The 23,382-nt window shown below is 38.0% G+C and overlaps 1 protein-coding gene across 1 annotated transcript in view; it reads right to left on the bottom strand.

Annotated features, from left to right (window-relative positions):
- The window catches only part of FAM135B (family with sequence similarity 135 member B), a 231,562-nt gene extending 208,700 nt beyond the window's left edge, over nucleotides 1-22,862 (bottom strand). Inside the window, exons 1-2 of the mRNA XM_036741454.1 lie at nucleotides 22,838-22,862; nucleotides 17,525-17,971 (exon numbers count right to left, since the gene is read on the bottom strand). Coding sequence (XP_036597349.1) covers nucleotides 17,525-17,971; nucleotides 22,838-22,862 — 472 coding nt within the window. The remainder of the gene's footprint in view (nucleotides 1-17,524; nucleotides 17,972-22,837) is intronic.
- Nucleotides 22,863-23,382: the final 520 nt, after the last annotated feature.

The raw sequence follows: 23,382 nt of genomic DNA, 5'->3' as shown, positions 1-23,382 counted from the left end.
TGGATCATTTGGGCCTTCTTTCAATGCTTGATGAAGTGATTATAACTGGGCAGCTAGAATCCAAGTTCTTTATTCCAAAATTACTTCAGGGATAAGGCAGTCAATTCTAATGCCTCCATTTCACTCCTCTACCAACAGTGTATCTAGTGAACTTTTCATGTATTATTTTGAATTGTGACTCTTTAGGTATATATTATATTTCCCAATAGACTATAAGCCTTATGGGGTCAAAAGGTATAATATATGCAAATTCATTTAAATCAAATGTCAGTTAAAAGGAAGATAACAAATGTTGAACTTTTTCTGATCAAATATTAGGGCTTTACAGTGCCTTGAGGAATATTCTTGGAATGGAAGGCTTTAATACAGTTGCATTTACAATCTAGCTGTACTGCCAAACTTCCTTTTCCTTACATATATCATCTTCCATTTTTGTGCCCCTGCACTAGCTGCCCATCCGTTCCTGGAATGCTACTCCATCTTCACCTTTTGGAATCCTTGGTTTCTTCAAGTCTCAGTTAAAATACAGTGTTCTACAAGAGGTCCTTCCTCTTCTCCCCATCTCTAATGCCTTTTCCTCTAAAGTAACCCTTACATCTGATGTGTATTGATTTTGTACATTTCTACATGTGTATATGTTGTCTTCTTGTGGGAATATATATTCCTTAAAGGGAAGGGACTTGTATTTCGATTATCAGGACAAAACGCAGTATGTAGTACACAGGAAGTGCTTTATAAATGCTTATTAATTTAATAATACCTAAAATAACCAACTCCCTCAGCATTCAGTGTAACTAACACCAGTGAATATCATTATGCAGGACTTATTTAGCCATCTGTCCTTTGATTCCATTGGCTCCCTCCTAACTTCTGACCATGGACAGATCATCCTTTCCAAAACATACCTGTCTCCTTTCTCCGGGGGATGGTTTATGGTGTGACTTTTTCTTTGTCAGTGCCTCCTCCTTCTAAGTAGATTTAATTAATCACACTTTTTCATTGTTAAATCATCAGCTTGCTTTTAGCATAAGGACAAAATAACAGCCTTTGGATCCACGTGGTCTTTTTCACTGCCATTTTGTGGAATATCAGATGGAAAGTTATTAAAACCATAACAATAGATCAAAACCTGCAGTTAGGAAAATCCTTACCATTCAGATAGAGGTTTTGTTGTCTAAAAATTTAACTTCTACATATCTTCACCCAACTCTTGAGTTCTTCCACTCCCCTTTCTAAACATGGATTAACTCTAAACATAAGCCTTCATGACTGATGTTAGGTTTCTATTTATATTAGGTAAAAACCATAAAATAGGAAACACTTACATGAAGTGAACTGCAAAGAGTATATGAGTGCCTGTTATTGGGAAGGCACAGAGAGAGAGAGAGAGAGAGAGAGAGAGAGAGAGAGAGAGAGAGAGAGAGAGAGAGAATGGGCTAAAGAACAAATCATTTGGACATTCCTTCAATGCTTGATGAAGTGATTATAACTGGGCAGCTAGAGTCTGAGTTCTTTGTTCCAAAATGGCCTCAGGGATAAGATGGCCAATTCTAATGCCTCCCTTCTAAGCCACAGATCAACTTTCTTTTCTCGTTGTCTCTTTTCATTGACACTATATCACCATTTTTCTGTAGCTCAGCTCATTCAGTCCTATGCAAAACAAAGGATGCCATTTCCCTCACTGCCACTGCCTACTCAGCTCTGGAAGACTCAGCGTCTTCATATTAGACTGTTCATTTATAGATTGTCAATCTCTTTTTAGAACTCAAGGAGCATGACTGAATTCTGTCTTCTGGCTTAAAGATTGTGATAGTCCAAACTGCTCTTTGGACTGGGAAGGAAATTGTGTCCTCTGAACTAAAAATCTCTTAATGCCAGTGGTTCCCAACCCCTACTACCTTGGTATAACATTCTAAATACAATAAATTCAAAGATTTCTAAAGTGAGTTTTTGAATGACTTTAGGTCTTCTGATCCCATTAAAATTTGAAAATGTAGACAGGGTAGACAGCCTTGCATACTTCTGTGAAGTAGTGCATGGCGGTTCTATTCCTATGCAATTAACTTGAGGATATGAAAAAGCAGGCTTTGGCTGTGAAGACCTGCCAATGTTTGACTGACCAAAGCCATTCTGGAGAAGCAGAGTTAAGTGTAATGCAAAAAGAGGGGAAAGTCATGGAGCTGTAGAAAAAGAAAGCTAGCAAAGAAATAATAATGCTTAAGAATCTTGGTTCCATTCCTTGTACTAAAGTTCTATATGGCTCTGCCAGGTGCTTATCAGTTGGAGAAGTCACCCACCCATGCATTGATTCTCATATCGTCTTCTCTATGGAGAAGATGCAGAAAGTTCTGCGCCTTTTCTGAATGAGGCAACAGTGCAGAGACCAGATCCACTCAGACAAGAAGGGAATTAGCTGGTGCTGAGATAAGTGCTTCTACATGTAGCTAAAGCTTCCAATCAAGAAGGTGCCCATTTTCCAGGAGTTATTTTGTTTTTGTTCTTGTTTTTATAAGGAGCAAAAGCCAAGTCAATGCCTGAGGCTCCCACATTATTCATATTTTGAATTAAAGAACTAAAGATCACTATTAGAATGTAAATGATATTTCAGAAGTTTAAAATATTCACCTATTATCCATATTAACTTCTTAGCATGAATCAATGTATTTCATCCACTATCATTTTAGCATGAATTGCTATGCGCCTATTTCCCTTGTGGTATCCTGAAGGGACATTGCAGAGGACTGGCAAGTTTGGTTGCCTAGTACAAGGAAGAATGAGAACACAGGAGACTTAAGAAATAGAACACAGAAGCTAAAAAGTCACGAGCTAAATTGGAAATGTAATTCTGGGGAGTAACAGACACACAAAGGACAGACTTCCTGCCTGGAAATTATACTGAAGGCTGGCCCTGTCTCTGCTGTTCACCACATAAGTGACTTTGGGTAAGTCACTTAAACTTTCTGGACTTCAATTCTTCATCTGTAAAGTGAGAGGATTGGATTAGGAGTTTTTAATTTCCCTTCTAGCACTATATCTATAATCCTGTGATGCTTCTTCAATTAGTTTTCTATCAAAAAAATATAACTGATGGGAACGGAATAAGAATTTATGTATATTAGGCACTGGTATACATAAAATTCTCAACTGATCCTCACAACAACCCTGGGAGGTAAGCATTAACAGTTTATGACCAAAAATAAAATTAACCATAATAACAACAAAGGAATAAGTGAAAAAATACTTTTAAAACTTCCTTGTTTGGCTTTAGGGAAACAAATAAAAGATGCTAGATAGTTTTTGCTCTCAGGGACCTCATATTCTACTTGGGGAAGACACCACATAAAAGAAAATTCAGCTGCAGATCAGACAGAAAATCTTAGAAGTTTTAAAGGTACAGTGGCAACATAGGTAGATGAGACGATCAAGGAGTCCTTAGGTTATATAGCAGGTCAGATGATTGGGCAGGAGCTGTACAGCATAGAAGTAAGGCAGGTGGCAAAGGCTGGAAGACCTTAGGAGTCAATGACAGGTCATATGGTAATGCTTAGTTGTCTTTCATGACAATGGAAAGAACAGAGTTGGTGACTCCCATCTCATCCAAGCCACATGGATATTGTGTGTCTGGTAGAGGAGGGTCAGGTCTAGGTGGCCTCAGCCTGGAGAAGAGGCAACGAGATGAGAGAGAAAAGGGCACCCGGGTGATGCTGAGTGTTCCTGATACTCAGCTATTTTGGAAGTGATGATGATGATGATAATGGTTTCTATCTATGTAATAATATCTCACATTTTTACTGCCCCATAGGGGCAGCTAGGTGGCACAGTAAGTAAAACACTGGCCCTGGAGTCAGGAGGACCTGAGTTCAAATCCGGCCTCAGACAATTGACACACTTACTAGCCGTGTGACCTTGGGCAAGTCACTTAACCCCAATTGCCCTGCCTTCCCCCCTCAAAAAAAAAACAACAAAAAGAGAAAAAAAGTACTACCATCACAACATCTTCATGCAATTATTTTTCCTATTTCGGATAGTATAATTGTTATTATTTCTATTTAACAACTAAGGAAACTGAGATTATTGAGATGAGAGTTTAAATATAATAGGAGATTCTTGACAGGGAGCCAGAACCTGGTAGAAGGTAAGGAAGTTAGTGGGGGAAGTAGTGGAGGGGAGGGATTCAAACTTTCCCCTCTCTTTATATTATGGCATGAGCAAGAATACCCTCTGAAGTTGAAAGAGAAAGGCCAAAGTAGGGAGGGAGAAATATACATACATATATACGTATATATGTATAAACATACATATAAACATATATGTGTACATAAATATATACATTTATATGTCATCTAATTTGTCACCTCTCCTTCCTCACTCTTGTGATATCTGCAAACATGTAAACATGCTCTTTATGCTGCGTCCAAATCATTGAGGAAGTATGTTAAATAGAACAAAACCCTGTAATAATTCACCAAATATCTCTTTAGCAGGTGCTTTTGTTCCTTCCCTTCTCTCTGCTGCCATTGAATGTGAAGAGCCACCATTCCAATTAACCATTGGAGAGTAATGGTTAGCTGGTTTCTGGCCACTTATGATACACCTTTGAGTAGATTTCCAAATATTTCACTAGCATTCATGAATGTTAGGCTGGAACTCCATGTATTTACTAAAACACCCACCACAACTCTGGTATTCTCTTTATTTTTTCCAATTTAGAAATATGAGATCAATACTTTGAGCTTTATAAAAGGTCAGGTAGTGAGGAGGGTGCCCAGGAAAGCCATGATCGCAGAAACAATCAGTTGGAATAAGGTCAGATAAGGAAACTGAGGTTCAGAGAGGTTAAGTGATTTTTCCCTGCATTACTCAGTAAGTGCCATAAGTGGGATTCAAACCCAGGTCTACCTGAATCTATGTCTGACACTATATCCACTATGCCATGCAGCCTCTTCAATCAATCAGCAAATTATTTGTTAAGTATCTTCTATACGTCAAGCCTTCTAAGATGCTAGGGATGAAAAGTTAAAAATACAACAATCAGGACCATCAGCTTACATTTTATCATGAGATACAGCATATAACACATTCATCAAAAACAAGCTTGATAAAAGGTAATTTTGCTAGGGAAGGTACTAGTAAATGGGAGTATTAGGAAAGGCCTGATGCAAGAGTTGGTGCTGGACCTGGGATTGGTAGGATTCCAAGAGACAGCAGGGAGGAGGGAGTACATTCTGTGTAAAGGAATAGAGATGGGAGGTAGAGTATTGTATGTCTGAGGAATAGCAGAAAGGCCAGTTTAGATGGACCAAGAGCATGTGAAGGGGATTAATAGGTCATAATCCTGAAGCTCCCTAGAGCTTAGGTATGAAGGGTTTTTTATACCAAACAGAGGACATTGTATTTGATTACAGAAACAATTAAAAGCTTCCAGAGCTTCCCAAGCAAGGGAGTCACGTGGACAGGCTTCTGTTTTATTAATATTGCTTTCAAAGCTTTGTGAAGGATGTATTAGGGAGAAGAAAGACTTGAGTCAAGGAGAAAAATTAGGAGGCTAGTACTATAGACCAAGTGAGACGTGATGATGGCCTCATCTAGAGCGGTGGCTCTGTGAATGGACCTAAGGGAAGAGATGAGAGACACATGGTAAAGAAATGAGATTCTAATTGAATAACGGGCAAGAAAGAAAAGTCAGAAAAATATCTTGAGGTGGGTTGGCTTCCTCCAGAATCCACAAGTCATACTATATAGGTCAGTTATGCTTTTCAGAGAATCATATTTTTTTTAAAGAAAGGATTCGCCTTATTAAATTTTTCTATTAAATCCCATTGGGGATTTTCATGATATTCTCTCTGAAAAAGATCAAGGTAAGATTAGGTCTAAAAGCAGTTCACTCCCCCTCCCCCCACTGCATCAATAATACAATGCACTGGTTCTCTCAGCCAAGAAAAGCACAAGGAATTTGCAGGGGATTTTTCATCTCTCTGGCTCCCAATTCATTTTCTGCCTTAATATACCAGCCAGAGTCAATGGCTCTTGGCCACTCCAGACAATTATCATTATAATTCTTTTTGGTATGATTTGGCCAACAGAACCATAATACATTAGGTGCAGGGTGGTTGCTGAAGATTGATGACTGCGTGGGGAGAGTTGTGCCTTCCAGTTAAAGATTATGAAGAATGATGAACCATACTTTAAAAAGCTTCTTCTAGCTGGTGGTTCCAAGGAATCTACAAGCATGATACATAAACAGTTTTCCTTTGCTTCCTCCTCTCTTTCTCTTTCTTTCATCTTCATCACTGTTGCTATACGTTCTATTTGTATAGAGTTTTTGTACTTCAAAAGTATGTTCACATACGTTTAACTCACTTCACTTCCCTTCAATTAAACCAAATTCAATTCAAATTCACTGAAATGAATAAATACATACTAAGTACCAACACCATCATATTTGAACCTTGAACTAAATCTATGAAGGAGAAAAAAACCAAACAACAGCGAGTATGGTTCCATTTTACACATGAGCAAATTAAAGTGTAGAGAGAGAAAAATGACTATTACAATACCTTCTGATTGGCAAAGTCATAATTTGAGCCCAAGTATCCTGAATAGGTCTTTTTCCTGAATAGTTAAGGCTAGAATACTCTTTCTCCCACTGAGGTTCTGTTACCCACCCCCTAAAAAAATAAATGACATTATGTCTCAATCAAAGCATTTCTTTTTCTCTATTATTTTTGCAGAAACTTGGCAAATCCATGGTTTCCTGAATTAAAATATAGGTGCCAGATTCAAGTACAAATTTACGACTTGCTAATTCATACTAGCCTATACTAATCCGTGAAAATTTTAGAATGATTTCAAATATATGCAATGATTCAAAAAAAGGCTAAGAGTCATTTCTAACAATGGTTCTAATGGTCCTGCTTTAATGACAAGATGATCACAATATGGAATCATATGGAATATAGCAGCCATTTGAATACAAGCTCCTTTTCCTTGCATGTTTGAAAGTTATTTCTTAATTTCCCTGAATGATTCCCTCTGCAGTTTTGCTTATGCTGTTAATATGGACATCTCACTGAGATGTCATATTTAGTGAGTGAAAAATCAAATTGAGACTAATAATAACTCATTGAAAAGAATTTGGGGGTTTATTATAGTGCATTTGTCTCAAAAAAGCATACAATATGATATAAGTAGACAATAACAGCTTCCTACTGCCAAACATCATTTCTTTTTCCAAAACTTAGATCTCTTCTTGAGTTTTCCATTTGTGATAATCATCCCATTTCTGTGGGACAATGTTAAGTCACTGGATCTCTCTGATCCTCAGTTTTTCTTTTTCTTAATCAGTAAAATAGAAATCATATTAGCACTGACTACTATGCAGGGTTGTTTTGAGGAAAATGTTTTGTAAACATTGAAGAGCTAAGAAATTCATTGTTGTTTGTTGCTGTTATTAATATTGTTATTGATATTATTACTACACTTCCCATCACCCAATCTTAAACTTCAAAGTTGAACTGGACTTTTCATTCTTTCTCATTTCTTACATCTAAGGTTACTCAGGTTGTAGTCTAATATTATTATCACTGATGATGATATTGCTATTTCTTCCTCTAATCCTCCTCTCCTACTACTACAGCTGATTCGGATTCTTTTGCTTCTTCTTTTTTAATTTTTTTTTCTTTTTTTTGAAAATCTGCTTTTAAAACTTTGAGTTCCAAATTCTCTCCCCTCTTCCCTCCCAAACCACCCTCCCTAAGAAGGCAAGCAATTCAACATAGGTCACACATGTATCATTATATAAAACCCTTGCACAATACTCATGTTGTGAAAGACTATATTTTGCTAGCTCCTATCCAGTCCCCCTTTATTCAGTTTTCTCCCTTGTCCCTGTCCCTTTTCAAAAGTGTTTGCTTTTGATTACCTCCTCTCCCTATCTGCCCTCCCTTCTATCATTCCCCCTTTTTATCTCCTTCCTCCTTCTCTCCTGTGGGGTAAGATACCCAATTGAGTGTGTATGTTATTCCGTCCTCAAATCAAATCCAACGAGAGCAAGATTCACTCATTCCCCCTCGCCTGCCCCCTCTTCCCTTCCAACAAACTGCTTTTTCTTGCCACTTTTATGTGAGATAATTTACCCCATTCTATCTCTCCTTTTCTCCCTCTCTCAATATATTACTCTCTCATCCCTTAATTTAATTTTTTTAGATATCATCCCTTCATATTCAACTCACCCTGTTCTCTCTCTCTCTCTCTCTCTCTCTCTCTCTCTCTCTGTATATATATATATATATATATATATATATATATATATATATATATATATATATAGATGGATGTATATACGTATGCATGTATATTCCCTTCAGCTACACTAATACTGAGGTCTCATGAATTACACACATTATCTTTCCATGTAGCAATGTAAACAAAACAGTTCCACTTTAGTAAGTCCCTTATGATTTCTCTTTCTTGTTTACTTTTCATGCTTCTCTTGATTCTTGTGTTTGAAAGTCAAATTCTCTATTCAGCTCTGGTCTTTTCACTGAGAAAGATTGAAAGTCCTCTATTTTATTGAAAATCCATATATTGCCTTCTAGAATTATACTCAGTTTTGTTGGGTAGGTGATTCTTGGTTTTAATCCTAGCTCCAATGACCTCCGGAATATCATATTCCAAGCCCTTTGATCCTTTAATGTAGAAGTTCCTAGATCTTGTGTTATTCTGATTGTGTTTCCACAATACTCAAACTGTTTCTTTCTGACTGCTTGCAGTATTTTCCCGTTGATCTGGGAGCTCTGAAATTTGGCAACAATATTCCTAGGAGTTTTCTTTTTGGGATCTCTTTGAGGAGGCAATCAGTGGATTCTTTCAATTTATATTTTACCCTCTGGCTCTAGAATATCAGGGCAGTTCTCCTTGATAATTTCTTGAAAGATGATATCTAGGCTCTTGTTTTGATCATGACTTTCAGGTAGTCCAATATTTTTTTTAAATTATCTCTCCTGGATCTATTTTCCAGGTCAGTGGTTTTACCAATGAGTTATTTCACAGTCTCTTCCATTTTTTCATTCCTTTGGCTCTGTTTTATAATATCTTGATTTCTCATAAAGTCACTAGCTTCCACTTGCTCCAATCTAATTTTTAAGGTACTATTTTCTTCAGTTTTCTTTGGACCTCCTTTTCCATTTGGCTAATTCTACCTTTCAAGGCTTTCTTCTCCTTGTTGGCTTTTTGGAGCTCTTTTGCCATTTGAGTTAGTCTATTTTTTAAGATGTTATTTTCTTCAGTATGTTTTGGATCTCCTTTAGCAAGTCATTGCCTTGTTTTTCATGGTTTTCTCGCATCACTCTCACTTCTGTTCCAAATTTTTCCTCTACTTCTCTAACTTGCTTTTCTAAATCCTTTTTGAAGTCTTCCATGGCCTGAGATCAATTCATATTTTTCTTGGAAGCTTTTGATATAGGCTCTTTGACTTTGCTGACTTCTTCTGGCTGTATGTTTTGGTCTTATTTGTGACCAAATAAAGATTCCAAAGTCTGAGTCTGAATCTGAGACTGTTTTCACTGCCTGTACATGTTCCCAGCCAACTACTTGACCCTTGACCTTTTTGGTGGGGTACAACTGCTTGTAGCATAGAGAGTACTTTGTCCAAAGCTTGAGGGGCTATGCTGCTATTTTCAGAGCTACTTCTACACAGCAAGCTCTGCCACACCAGTGCTCCTTCTTCCCCAAGAACTGCCAGCCAGGATTGTGGCCCAGATCCAGGCAGGGCAAAGCATGCTTTGTACTCCTGTTCTAATCTGTTGCTGCTTAATTCCTCCCACTAAGTGTGCCTGGGGCCAGAAGCAACTGGAGCTGTAACTCTGGAAGCAGCCTCTGAGCTTCACCACCTCTACCATCCCCGGGGTGGTGGCCAACTGTTAACTCTTTTCACTCTGTCCCAGCAGCTTTTCCCACTAACCTTCTCTGTTGTCTTTGGCATTTGTGGGTTCAGCAGTCTGGTAACTGTCACAGCTCACTGATTCAGGGTGCTATGCCTGTTCTGCCTGGCTCCCAGTCTGGTTGGTCCTGGCACGGCCCACGCTGGGCTCTGCTCCACTCAGCTTCCAGCTCTGTGTAATAGATCCTTCCCAGTGACTATCCAGGCTGTCCTGGGCTGGACCGCTGCTTCCCTTTGCTATTGTGTGGGTTCTGCAGCTCTAAAATTTGTTCAGAGCCATTTTTTATAGGTGTTTGTAGGGACCAGTGGTGGAGCTTAAGCAAGTCCCTGCTTTCCAGCTGCCATCTTGGCTCCGCCCCCCCTGCTTCTTCTTCTGACAAGGTTAATATAACTGAAGTTCAGGAAACTATTACATATAAAGCTTACTCAAATTGTCCTATATTACTTAGCAGAAAGCCTCACATATCTATTACTAAAAATTAGAATACGCAAAACACATATATAGGCCAGTTATGTATTTGTACACTTTATACAAAGCACTCATTTCTGTCAATTAAAAGAAAATTTATGAATAGAAGAAAACAATAAGAATGTAAAAGTACTGAGGAGGCAAAGAGCAGCTTAATATTAATTGGACAATCATTGAATAAGCCACCTTAAATCATCACAACATTTAGTTATATACTTAGTGATTTTGGTGATTTTTGCAAAGCTTCTAACTGTCTTATGCAGTCAAGGCTTAACCATGTGCTGTAAAAGTACCAACTAGAGGGGCAGTTAGGTGGCACGGTGAGTAGAGCACCAGCCCTGGAGTCAGGAGGACCTGACTTCTAATCCGGACTCAGACTCTTGACACTTACTAGCTGTATGACCTTGGGCAACTCACTTAACCCCAATTGCCTTGTCTTCTCCCCTCCAAAAAAGAAAAGGAAAAACAAACATACAAACTAGACATAGATGTAATGAAAATACTTGGGTATTTGAGATTCAGGTGGAACACTGTTTTCTATTTAAAATTTGCCACCAATAGAATAATGTCAACAATGGCCAATATAATACATGGCACTTTTCATGAAGTCAAGTTACACTTATAAACTTAAACTTGGTTTAAGCCCATTTTCATTTCTCCTTACTGTTGGTGTCCAATAATTTCAGTCGTGTCCTATTCTTCAAGATCCTATTTGGTATTTTGTGCATGTGTGTTAGTGTGTGTGTGTCTGTGTGTTTTCATAGATACTGGAGTGTTTTTCCAATTCTTTCTCCAGCTTATGTTACAGATGAGGAAACTGAGGAAAACAGGGCTAAATAACTTTCCCAGGATCACATGGCTAGTAAGCGTCTGAGGCTAAATTTGAATGAAAGTCTTCCTAATGCCTGGCCTGTCATTCTATCTACTGTGCCACCTAGCTGCCCTAAATAGAACTAAATACGGTTTTGAAAAAAAAATATGATATTGTTCCTAAATAGAATTAAATATGGTTTTGAAAAAAACCCAGAAAGGAAGAGATTCAAATCAAAATATCTTGTGAATCACTTAATATACATGAATAACACACACACACACACACATATATATATATATATATGTATGTATGTGTCCACTGAAAAAGGCATTAGACAGTTATTTCATCTTCTGAAACCTTTTCTTCTAATAAAACTTAAACTCAACAGACATAAAATTCTTAGTCTATGTAAGCCTATGATTTAATATTTAATTTGGAGGTCATATTGAATCAACGGATGAAGGAAATGGACACATTTTTTTTATCCTACAGACAAGACATATCAATCAACAAGATATCAAAAAAGTTATTATTAAGAGATTCTGTACCTGAAATCAAAGCTTAATCAATAGAGTACACATAAAGCAATTAAAATTTAAGTATGTATATTTTTGGGACTACAAAATGGAACATAAGAGATGTGGAAAATGTCCTAATGAAAACCAGTAAATTAATGAATCATGGGACCCATCCCAATAAAGCAAGTAAAGAAAGATTAACACTTCTGCAACAAAAGAAAGGAAGAAGATTAATAGGAATTTTTAAAGCATATTTAAAAGGTCAGAAACCTACAGAAATACTGTCAGAATAGATGTAAGCAACTGGATTGACCAAATGCAAGCAAAAATGTTTTATCCCTTTATGGAGCCTGTAAAATGACTGAGATGCAAAAATGGAATCAAAAGGGCCTCAATGGTCAACATCCACGGGAACTCATCAAATAGTATCTCAAACAAGAAATGTAGAATAATTTGCAAAATCAACTGGATTTGTTTGTGTAAAAAGAGGGTTTTATGATGGTGACTCATAATCAATTCACTGACACCAAAAATTATAAAAGGATTATCCTAATGGATCTCAGATTTAGTAATCCATTTAGATTATTCAAGGAAATGATAGCAACTGTGAAACATATTACTACAGGATATAAAAATTTAGTATCTGGTAAAATACCTAACAAAACATGACCTGATTGCCTAGACTTATACATCAGAAACTCACTATATTGTTTTCCTATACTGACGCACAGCAAATCCCCATACCACACATATATATTTCAAAATATCCTGAAAAAAATCAATAAATAATCTGTACTGGAACCAGATCATTACTACCAAGATGTTGCCCATAATTTCTCAGATATAACATTCATCCATTAATGATAATAATAATTAATAATAATAAGAACAACTTATAAATAACATTTTAAATAATATCACTACACTCTTCAAGAAATATGGAATGAAAAGTGTTCAAAAAATAGAGATCTATCAGAGGAGATGAAAATCACGAAGGAAGAAGATAAGACATATGACTCTTGTCTTATCTGATACTTGAGCTGTACCAAGGATGCTTTTGATTAACTTACTGAGGATGAATTTTCATACTTATTCTTTTATCTAATTACAAAGTACAATTATTTTCTCCACCTATGCTATAGTCTACAAAACATTAAAGAAAAAGAAATGATAGTAAGAGAGTAAATTGGCCCATTTCTCCATGAATATCTTTGAAAAAGATCAGATGAATAAGGCAATAATAAGAACTACTGCTATTAAAAATGATGGGAAAAAATAAAATTAAATTTAAAATTAAGAAATTAAAATAAAAAAACAACAAAAATGATGGGAACAAGGTAACATTAATAACAATACTAATAACAATTGCCATTATGTGATATGTTATACATGATAAAATATTATATATTACATTATTATTATTATTATACTGTTTCAAGTAAAGTGGTTTATATACATCTGATCATTTTCTCTGGAAGGGTATAGAAAAGATTTTTTAAAAGTATTTAAGGATTAAGTGCTCACTTGGGTCACTTCTGACTCTAATATTCTGAGATTCCCTGAATTCATTATGACTCTGTGATCTGTATTAATGTAACACCCTCAACCTGCATCTGCAATCTAGCATTGCATACACAGCTCCTGTGATCTGCACTCATTCTCAGGTGACCAGTGTAAGTAAATCACCAGCTGCCTCCTCCTACCAGGTCACATAGTACATAACCTCTCTGTAATTTCTATCTCCAAAATGTCAGGTTTTCTTGTACTTAAGCACCAGTCCTTCCTCAGCTTCCCACACTGTGCTGGGGAGTAACTGCCCTGTAATCCCACCAGGTTTTGTTCCTATGGGCCCATTGACCTTTTTTGGAGGGAAGGCTACGGGATTATAAAAGTATTCACCTTTATGATATTGTGATATACCTGGCTTTTAGATAGGTTAGGATCATTAGTGACTCATGGGCACCGACTGACAACGAGGAAGCTGGTAACGATCAAGAGGAAGTTGGGGGATACTCTACTGAAGTGTCCTTGAAATGAGAGAAGCAGGAAGATTACTAGGCAGAATCCATGAATTTCTCATTGCTTTGCCTTATCACAGAATCATCGAATGTTAGACCCAGGAGGGACATCAAAGAACATTTAGTCCAATTTGCAGGAATATATATGAGAAAATTGAGGCCCGCAAAGAGAGAGTAACCTTCTCACAGGCAAATAAGAGTTAATCACACTACTGGGACTTGAATCCAAGTTTTTTTCATGCCCAATCCAATTCACCACCACACTTCTTTTCCATGTACAAATTATCAATCACCTAATCAAAGTATTTATTAAGCACCTGCTACTGGCCAGATATTGTTCTAAGTATTAATAATGCAAACACAATGACTAAAATGATCCCTATCACCCATTCAGCTAGTATAGGTCAAGAAGACTTGGTATTTTTGTTCCTGGTGGCAGAATCGTGGATTCAAAGAGATTTATTAGGTAATCCACACCATTGTTCCTCCTCATTTCTTCCTTACTTCCTTCATCCATTCATTCAACAAGCATATATTAAACATATAATAGTTCCTAGTATTTAACTTATTTTCTACTTAACCTTGGGCAAGCCATAAACCCTCTCTGGGTTTCAAATTTCTTCATCTGAAAAACAAGGGAGTTGGATTTTATGACCTGTGAGGTCCATCCCAGACCTAGGATCTTAATATGTATAAGTACCTATACTTGACAGTGAGGGAAATGCATTCATTTAATTAATCATCAAGTATTTATTTACAGCTAGTGCATGACAAGTCTCATGCTAAACACTGGGGATAAAGAGAAAATAATGAAAATCCATCTACCCCAAGGAACTTAATTATAATGGAAGTGAAGTGGTGACAGTTTGTGAAAAGAAGCAGAGATGAAAACTTACAGGTGAATGTGAACTAGCATATAGTCTACTTGGGCTACAATGGCAAGTACATTAATGGCATTAGTTGCGGAGGATGCTGGAAGTCTAAGTTTGAGTAAGATTAGGGGAAACCATGAATGTCAGTCTCAGGACAGGATTTTGGACCTTCTCTACTTCCCTCCTTCTCTTCCCCCCTGAACAGTGTAAGGTTGACTCACCTCCAAAAGAAGAGACCTTATGAAATTGTTCACACAAAGCTCTAGTGACTCTAAGAATTACCTGTCCCAAAGGTATGTACATTTTCAAAAAGTTACCTATGAAATAAGTATTATCTTACCTAAGGAAATGATCTCTAATGTTAAAATTTTAGATACCGTGGCCCATTCATACAGTAGAAAATTTGATGGACAAGTGACAAGTCACCACATTTTCAACCTGGACTTAAGTTCAACTCTGCAACTCTATCATGGATTTTCCCTCACTTCCAATCCAGCCCAATATTTAAAAAAGCATGTGTCACTAATCACAACAGGGATAGAATTGTAGAGATTGATCAGTGAGAATCAAAGCTCACCACCATTGGCCTGTCAGCTGTAATGTGAGCAGTGAGGTCTTTATACAGGAAAAATACATTATTTTCCATCTTCTATTGCTCTATACATGCTTTACCCAAACTAAGTAAAAATATAAAATGAAAAAAACAATCTAAAAAAGATGCCAGGAAATCTTGTTCCTTTTTCTTGACCCTGTGAAAACCAAACCACAGGGAACTCTTCGCATCCACCCACTTGGTTCCCCTTCACTTACTTGCTCATATGCCCAATTCCTACTCACTCAGTTTGGATTATAACAGCTCAGATAATCTTCTGCAGGTTTCATACTGAGGCCCACCCCTATTCCCTTCAATTGGAGCTTAGCTCAAGCTGAAACAGAAGGGTGGGCTTTGGGCCTTAGATGAGCATCCTGATTTAGGACAGGAAGCCACCTAGCGTACTTTGTCCCCAGGTTCTAGTCAGGACAGGAAAGAAGAATCAGTTGAAATCAGCAGAAAACAGCAGGCCGCTAATTAAATCACTCAAAAGGCATTTATTAAGCACCTACTATATATATCAACAAACACTGTGCTAGGAGTTGGAGAAACAGATATCATAATAAAATAGCCATAATAAAAAAGCCAAGGAGCTTACAGTTTATCTGCATAGACAACAGATAAGCTTAGACCACATACACACACACACACACATACCCCAACACCACTCTCTTTTTCTTTCCCTCTCCCATCTTCTTCAACATCCTTTCCTTCCCCCCTCCTCTCCCAGACCAGTGATTTCGTTGGGAAAGAAAACTCCAAATGAAGGAATTCCTTCTACCAACAGAGATCACACCTTGCTCTGAAACTTATGTCCTTAGAATATCTCCTGGGTCATTGAGATATTAAGTGACTTGCCCAGGGTCACACAGTCAGGTATGTAAAAGTCAGAACTTGAATCTGGTACTTTGTGTTTCTAATTTCAAGCTCTCCATCCATTATTTTATCTAGACTCTATACAAACTATATTAAAAACAATACAAGGTAATTAATTTTGAGGTGGTAGAAATGAATTGGTAGGTGAGCTGGGTGAGAATCAGGAATTTACATAGGAGATGAAATTGGAGAAGCTATTATTATGCTTTCTCCCTTTGCAGTGGGAGAGTGAGTTTGAACAGTAAAAACTGCCTGAGAGATGGACTGGTTTCTCAGTGGGTGCAGCTTTATTGTCATAAAAGCAAACAGAACCAAGCAGTGTCAGGAGACTGGTTGGTTGGGTGGAAGGGGAATAGGGACTTGCTTATATTGGAGCTGAAGGGGGAGTTTCTTATGGAAATTTGCTTTGAAGATATATTCTTTGTGCTATTCAAGCAAAAAGACTTGTCCTTGCGCTGACTGGATTTTCCAGGTCGCTATCATGAGACAACAATACTTTCACTCTCGGAAGTCCCTTCATAATCATATTCATGAAATGTTAATGGGGATTTTGAAATCACATAAGTTACTATCGGGCAGTGAGAAGTCTCATTGGGCTTGTGTGGTCTTGGGAAAGTCCCTTGACCACCAGGTCACTAGCTATGGGGTGGGCCACGAGTGGTGAGGTTACCTGCTCAGCATACGGGGGAAGTAGCTGCCTGTCCAGCATATGGAGGAAAGTACGGGGCCTCATTATTCTGGGAGGAAAGGTAGGGCCTTGATGCTCCTACTCCACCTTCATGAGTTCCAGGGGCCAAAGAACAGTTATCACTTGGCATGCAACAGCGATGATATTGATGATGTGTGGGATACAAGAGTGTGAAAGCTTCCCTATGAATAACTTAGGCAAGGTGATACTCAAATAGTACAAATTTAGTTGGGATGTAGACCTCACTAGGCCTAAGTTTCGTTTTCCTGTAAATCATATGATTTCGGGGAAATCAGGTGGTCTCGCCCTCTCCCCCTCCCCTAGCCTACTCACAAACCACCACCTTAGCATTAAAATTTCCCTATAAGGTAATTCTGTAGTTTCTGTGCTGGTATTGGGTAAACTTATTCTGAGTTAGATTGTGAGGCCACCTGTCCCTGCAAATAGGGACAGGGGTCCAGCCTCTGGTGGTAGAATTTCTTAGAATTGTTTGTACAAGGTTATATATCCCCTTGCCTGCCCTCTCCCCCTTGCCTCTCTTCACTACCATCTCCACCCTGGTAGTGGGAGATGCCCAGTTCTCCCGAGACTTGATCAAACAAAGCTTCTGTTTAGTTTCTGCCTTGAGAAAGTCAAGTCACCTCTGTTTTTTTTTATTTGAGTCAGTGGTCTGTTGTCCCACACAGTTTGGGGGCTCGTCCTGGGATTCCCCTCGATGGGGGGGGGATTCTCCTCACCAGGGAGCAGGATCCAGCGTGCACCACAAAGATTTATTGGGGGTTCCTGGTCCTGGCGTGGGGCTCCTCCCCATTGGGGAAAGTCCCGAAGAGAGGGACTCGGAGGAACAAAAGCTGTGCTAGGCTCCAACATTCCAAAGTAAGGGGAAAAGGCCGGCTGGCTGGTGTGGTATGTGGTGAAGTCATAAACAAGTACACGTACTCTCCAGAGGTAAGCACTCGGAGGTCTGGGGGTTATCTGTTGAGTCTGAGACTCGGGAAGTTCAGTGATGGCTCTCAACCAAATTAGGGTGGGATACAACCCCAAGGTCAAGGATGCTCTCAAGGACACTTCACGGGGGACTTCCTGGGAGCGGGCGACCCTCCCATTCAGTTCGGCTAAGTTCTTCTGAACTTGGAGGGTGCGGTGACGGCGCTCGTATATTGTGGGGAGAAAACAATCTGAGTCTGTGCAGTCGGAGCACAAGTGTGAGGTACCTGTAGATATCCTTTAGGCAATCGATTGCAAAATTGGAATGAACAACAAAAGTATAAAAGGAAAGGGCAATTAAAAACCATTGCTTTGGAGCAAAATAGAAAGGAAAATGGCCATAGACAAGAGCTCTTAAAATATTTGACCTAGGTGGGTGGAATGGATTTTTCCTGGTGTTTTGAGGAAAGCTCTCCCAGGGAAAGCGAAAAAAGCTTTTGGATTTCTGTATCTTTGTGTCTGTGTCTGTCTGTATCTGTGCTTCTGTGTGTGTGTGTAATCTGACACCCTGTAATGTCCACTATCTGGTTTTCTCTCCCTCCCTGACTCCAGTCTCTTCAGAAGAGGGGGAGGGCTTGGGAGAGAGAAAGAGAGAGAAAAATATTTTCTTGTTTAAGTTATGTGATGGAAAAGGCAAGGTAAAGAGGAGTGTCAGGTCAGAATTAAAAAGAAATAAGGTATGTGCATGCAGTTTTAATGGGGCTTTCATCAAAGTCCACCAGAAAGGAAAGGCAAGAAAGTTTAACCATGTAGGGAAGAGGGATGTGAAGGAAGCTTAAGAAAGGTATAATCTATTTGCACAAACAGTGTGAATAGAGGTTTTGAGAGTGCAAGGTGGAAACTTTAGGGAAGTTGTTAAAAATATGATATATATATGCTCTTTCTGTCTCCCTCCATCCCAGGTCTGGCGAATTTGGAATGTGGAGAGATAAGAAAGAAAGCAGGAACTTTTCCCTTAAATTTAAGTGAAATATGTCACTTCTAATTTGATGCTCAGAATTTATTATGCTATTTGGTACTAAGGCAAATTTGGAAAATGCATAGATATGAAAAAGAGACACTTTGAGCTCCCTAGTACGAGGAGAAAAGGAAAAAATATAGAATGTGTACTACAATGCATTGTAATTATGGTTTCCCAATTTTCAGAATTAAGAACTTTAAGTAATGATCCTACAAATAGAATTGGAAAATATTTAATAATATAAAGGTATTAAATAAATCTGTAGAGTTAGTAAGTACTTTTTTTACATACTACTACAGAGATTTTAGTGACTCTCGTTCCTATTTGAATTTGAGAGAAAAAAAAGTGGCTTAAAGCTTCCAAAATAGAGAAATATGATCAGAGAATGAGAACCACCTGAACATATTTTACCCAAAAGACTGTTGCTTATTACATTCCTGAGAAACAAAAATACTTCCTAGAATAGGAATTAGCTCAATAGATATAGATATTTCTAACTTGCTGGGATTTTCCTAAGTTTGTTACTTGAAAAGTTTAAGAAGTGATTCGGCTGCGAATATACAATAGAGAATTGGCTCCTTTTCAAAAATAATTACCCCACTGACAACAGCCCTGGACCCCTGGGCATTCTGAAGCCCACACTTCTAGGCAATTGCCCCCACACCACTGGAACCTGGAATTTTTGCTCCTAGTCTTCCAAACCCAACAACCCCTATTAGAAAGTAAAGATCTCTCAGGAACCCTCCTAAATGACTCCTTAGACCTCTAATTCAGGTGCTGGACTCTGCAGCTTCCCAGAACTGCCCCCCCCTTCACCTCCCCCGCTTTAGTCCACAGCTCGGCTCTGCAGCTATGAGGAGAGAAGAAAAGCCTCTATGCTTGGTAAGCCTAAAATATGTAATGATTTGGGAATGCAATTAATGTCATCTGAAAATCTTTCTATTTGTACTATTTTTGTGCTTCTAAATTGTAGTAAAATGTCCTATATTGCAAAACTTAAGTGACTAAAAATAGTGTTAGACAAAGCAATTGTTAATCTGAATTTTGTTGAAGAAAAGAGAAAAAAATGATATGAAAACAATTGTGTAAAACAGGTTAAGTTACTTTCTCAGCCTTAATTGCTGTTTAGAAGACCAGGTATTTTCTACTTTACCTGTAGTTAATGGAAGGTCACAGCTAAAACAATTCAGCCAGCATTTACTCGTAAGATTGTTAACTAGGTTATTTGGGATTACTGTTTTAATGTTAAAAACCAAGACAGTTCTGAAGAGATAAAAGAAATTATGTCCATCCACCTTTCGAGCTAGATTTGTGGGTGGGTTCTATTAAATCTTCTATGGATATTGATTATGGTAAAGATATTGATTATTGTGAGTTATCATTATTGCTGTTCGCCTAATTATCAACCCCCTCTACCTGGAAGGGAAACTGAATATACCTTGTTAACAATGATTCAAATTTCTCAGTCTTCCTTTTTACCTGGGGCAAAAGAAGTAGTTAAAATACTGGCCCAGCACATTTTAAACTGATCTAATTATAATAGGTGATTGCAAACTATTTGTAATGTGAATGAAACTTAGAAATGCATATTTGAATAATTTTCTAGAAAAAGTGCATATTGTTATTTGGCATTGAGAAATTTATTAACTATATAGCCCCAAGAAACTTCTATTTACTGTAGTTCACTGTTCAATAAGGGGATGGTGGTGGAATCCATTCCCAGGGATATTACAAAGATCGCATGGTTGTAAAGGTGCTCGGCACAATGTTTGGCATAGAATAAATTCTATTTGAATGTACACTGTTTTAAGTTAAAAATAATTGCTTCATATTTATTAACTATATGTGGATTTTCTTCAATGTGAACTTCTGGTGATGAGATGAATGATTCTCTGTATCAGGCAGTTCGGGGCCATATCTGACTGAGGTAAAGCCACCAAAATGGAAATTAATTGGTTTTGGTTTTCAAGTTTAAATAGATGATGATTGTTTATGATAGTATTATATGTTTAAATTTTTCTTATTGCATAACTTGGTAAGCAGCTGTATCATCTGTGTTGTTAGAGAAGCAATTTCTTTTACAATCTAAATGTTATTAGGTTAAGAATTGTAATTTAAGAAATCTTAAATTACCAAATTTTGTCTTTAATTGTTTTGCTATCATTTGGGAAATTTGTGAGATCGTTAATTAAGCTGTTGATGTTATTGCTTAGAGATAGTATTTACCAGAGTATGTTTAGTTTTGCTTTTTTTCTCAATTATGTGGAAAAGGTTTGGTGATCAAAATTTGGGAATTGTTTAGCACTTAGGAATTAATAATAATATCAGGATAAATTATGAGCTGTTTCTGAGAAGGAGAGATTTTTTAATGAAAAAAATAGTTTTGTAAAATCCTTTGCATGATTTTTAGAAAGCCTCAACCTTGAATAAGTGTGCTCAGAGAAACAGCAACAGATAGCAAACAGATCCAAGGTTTTTCTATTTAACCCCTTCTTGGGGTCCATGTTACTTCTCCTTATTTTGTAAAATTGCCAAGGCACCTGGAAAAATATCTGCATGGGCAAGGTCATCAGCCCCAGACAAGGAACTTGTTTGAGTTATGTAGGTCCTAAACACTGAACCTAGGTTGCTGAGAAATTAAAAGTTTATGTACAATAGATAGAAAGGATTCTAATATTTGGCTTTTACACCATGGCAAATTTAAAGTGGAGAACGAAAATGTTTAATTAAATCCCTTATGTATGTGAGTCCTCGTAAATCTTTACTGCTTGTTGCAGCTCTGTATCTGACTCTAAGCTGTGATTGGTGGGACTTGCTGTTTAAGGTTAAAAGGCACTTGGGACTATAACTACCTTTGTTTTGAGTTTGAATTTGGGTATAGTTGTCTACATTACATCGGTATCTGAGAGAAATGCCACAAGCTACTGAGAAGGAATGTGATCCATACTGTTATCGGTGGAGATCTGCATTTGGGACAAAAACCGAGGGGACAATCTTAGCCTCAGTCTAGGATGGGATCCTCCTGGCCTCAGTTTCCCCCTGTGTTCTTTTGGAAAGGAAGTTTCCCACCTATTTCTGAGTGTAGCAATGCGGTGGCAGAGATGCTACATAACTGAGGAATCAAAACTATATCTGGATTATAAACAGAGCCAAGGATGTTTTATCCTGTCATATTTGGCATATCATGTGTCCCTGCCTTTTTTCCTTCTATAGCAAACTTCTGTGATAAGAGCAAGTAGTCAGTAAAAGATATGAGCTCTTTTTGTGTTATCTTACTGGGCAATTTAATATTATTTTATCTAGAACTAGGGCGGGTACAGAAATTTAAACAAACTGCTTAAGGCTCACTTTAAGATGTTCACTTTGTCTAAAAGCAATCTAAGAGCAGTAGTATTTTCCTATGATCACTCTCTTACTGCTATCAATGTGAGATTCCATTACAACACCTTTTTGACTAATAAACTTTGTAATATTTAGGAATTCCGCTATAACTAGAAAATTTGTTTGTTACGATGCTTTGGAATTAGTGTTACTTATGGACTTTTTGCCCCAACTTAGTAAAGCTTTATGGAGAAGAGTAGAAATGCATACAAGCCACTTAGAACTCACTTTGTAAATGTTCCCTAAGCAATGTGAGAATGTTATTTTGTTATTTGATTAATATCATGCATGTTTAAATTTTAGTACAATTAATTATGCTAAAAAGAAAAATGGTTTGTGGCCTGGCTTATCTTGTAGTGCCATAAGGAAACATGACACGACTAGTTTAAGATTTTATATGTACTGTGTTGTATTTATGTATGTACTGGAATCTCATCCCTCTGGTGGGGAAATTAATGATGAGTCACGTAAAGTATGGGAATTTGGGTTCTGATGTGAATTTCTTCAACATGGCAATTGGCCAAGGTTTCAATTTTGAACTTGTAAATATGATCGGGGTATCATTATTAGAAATGGTAACTTGACAAGGGGGTGGCATTGGGAGTCCTTGCCCAAATAAGAGCGGGGCAGAGAAAGCCGGTAGCCTTCCTCTCAAAGACTTTGGATCCCGTTGTGAGGGGGTGGCCCACCTGTATTCAATCTGTCGCAGCCACTGCCATACTGGTGGAAGAGAGTAGGAAGCTCATGTTCGGGGAAGCCTCATTGTAAGTGTCTCCCCCTGGCCCTTCTCAGAAAACGTACTAAACCTCGAAGGGACGTGGGGTTGTCTCCTTATGAACTCCTATTTGGTCACCCTTATCCGGGAAGAGGAGAAACTTGGGATCCTATATATGAACAGAAAGATAGGTTTTTTAAGGGAATATGTATCTGCCTTGGCAAAACACCTCCGTATTTTATACGGAGTTGATTGCTCAGACCCCACCTTTAGGCTTTCCGGTGCATAAGTACCAACCAGGAGACTGGATCCTGATCCAGACGTGGAAGGAGGAAAAGCTTGCCCCGACCAACGAGGGGCCTTTCCAAGTCCTGTTGACATCAGACACTGCGGTGCGGACCACAGAGCGAGGCTGGACCCATCACTCTCGAGTGAAGACATCTACTAAGCCGTGTGGCGAATGGGCTGTTGAACCCTTGTCCCAGGGGGACCCATTAAAAATACATCTGAGGCGTAAGCCTCCCACCGGCTGGATGCATGAACCCTGAACC

Source organism: Trichosurus vulpecula, chromosome 1, assembly GCF_011100635.1.
Source record: "Trichosurus vulpecula isolate mTriVul1 chromosome 1, mTriVul1.pri, whole genome shotgun sequence".
NCBI classification, from domain to species: domain Eukaryota; kingdom Metazoa; phylum Chordata; class Mammalia; order Diprotodontia; family Phalangeridae; genus Trichosurus; species Trichosurus vulpecula.
Note: the sequence above shows the minus strand (reverse complement) of the source record. Positions and strands in the feature narration are given on the sequence as shown.